The sequence below is a fragment of the Stegodyphus dumicola genome, chromosome 9 (genome assembly GCF_044657685.1).
Source record: "Stegodyphus dumicola isolate Sdum_Otavi_A_Nest chromosome 9, ASM4465768v1".
Lineage (NCBI taxonomy): Eukaryota > Metazoa > Arthropoda > Arachnida > Araneae > Eresidae > Stegodyphus > Stegodyphus dumicola.
The window spans coordinates 22,965,320-22,966,910 of record NC_140776.1 but is presented as its reverse complement, the minus strand read 5'-3'; the positions used below and the strand labels follow the sequence as shown (position 1 = coordinate 22,966,910).

Below are 1,591 nucleotides of genomic sequence, written 5' to 3'. Positions count from 1 at the left end.
AAGAAGCTGAGAAAATTTTACCGTCAAACTTTGATGATGAACACGATAATAACAATTCTTTGAAAAAGCCGACAGAGTATCAACAAATAAATGAAGAACCTGGAAATTATAGTCATGGAAATTCTATACAGAAAAGACCTGCGCGAATGACGACGCCCCCAGAAAAATTAAAAGATTACATAGTATGCAATACAAATGAAGAATTACCTAAGACGTATGATGAAGCTGTAGAATCTGCTGAAATAAAAATTCTGGCTACATGCAATGGTAGAAGAACTGAGTTCAATGGAGGCTAATGAAGTCTGGGAATTAGTTGAAAGACCCATCGATAAGGAAGTTATTAAAAACCGCTGGATATTCTCAAAAAGGGATGAAAAGTTTAATTTAGAAACAATTTACAAAGCAAGACTAGTAGCAAACGGATTAAATCAAAGAAAAGGAATTGATTATGAAGATGGATTTAGTCCAATAATGAGACTAGCAACCTTTAGAACATTGTTATTGATTTCAGTTTACAAAAACTACAAAATAAGATTTTTCGATGTAAAAACTGCATATTTAAATGGATACTTGAATAAACCAATATGCATAGAACAACCACCTGGATTTATATGAGATCTGAACAAAGTATATCTTGTAAACAAAAGTATATATGGATTACTACAATCAGGAAAATGCTGGTATGATGAATTATGCAAAGTTCTTAAGGAACGGAATTTAACTAAAGTCAGATCCCTGTGTTTATATTTATAAAGATAAGATCAACTATCTTATCATAGCAGTATATGTGGATGACTTGATGGTGATTGGATATTCAAATTCTGAGATAAATGACATCATCTGTCAATATCTAAATCGTTCACATTACGATAACTCACGAAAACACACAAATTTTTAGGAATGGACATCCGACAAGAATCCGGAAAACTCATAACTACTCAGTCAAGAAAACTACATAACTAAAATATTAAGAAACTTTGAAATGGATGAATGTAAACCTGTCAAGACTCCAGGAATATTGGGTGAAAATCTTGATGACATAGCATCTTCGCCACCTGTGTCGAAGACAAAATATCGAGAAGCATTAGGTTCATTGATGTACTTAGCAACAGACACAAAGCCAGACTTAGCTTTTGCAATAAGTAATTTGTCAAGATATAATCAAGATCCCGGAGAGAAACACTGGAAAGCTGTAAAGAGGATATTTAGATATCTTAAAGGAACACAAAATGCTTGTTTAGTATATACGTCAGATAGTGGGAAATTAAATGCTACATCAGGATGCAAGTTGGTGTACCACTGAAATGAAAAATTATTTGGAGGTTTTTTTCATTAAATTAGGCCAAAATTTTATAAATTGGAAGTGCAACAAACAAAGAATAGTTGCTCTATCTAGAATGGAAGCTGAACTTTTAGCATTCTGTGAATGTGCATGTGAAGTTAAATGGTACATCTTTTTACTTGAAGAATTGGGACAAGATGATCTAACTGACAAACCAATAGAAATTTGAAAAGACAGTCAAGCATTAATAGATTGGATAAAAAGACCAAAACAAAGTAGTAGTTCAAGGCACATTAATAGAAAATATTT

General features: G+C 32.3%; 1 protein-coding gene across 1 annotated transcript; it reads left to right on the top strand.

Moving 5' to 3' along the window:
- Positions 1-982: 982 nt before the first annotated feature.
- Positions 983-1,303, top strand: LOC118203527 (uncharacterized). Its single transcript, XM_035375810.1, has one exon. It carries the CDS (start codon positions 983-985, stop codon positions 1,301-1,303), a length of 321 nt encoding a protein of 106 aa, XP_035231701.1.
- Positions 1,304-1,591: the final 288 nt, after the last annotated feature.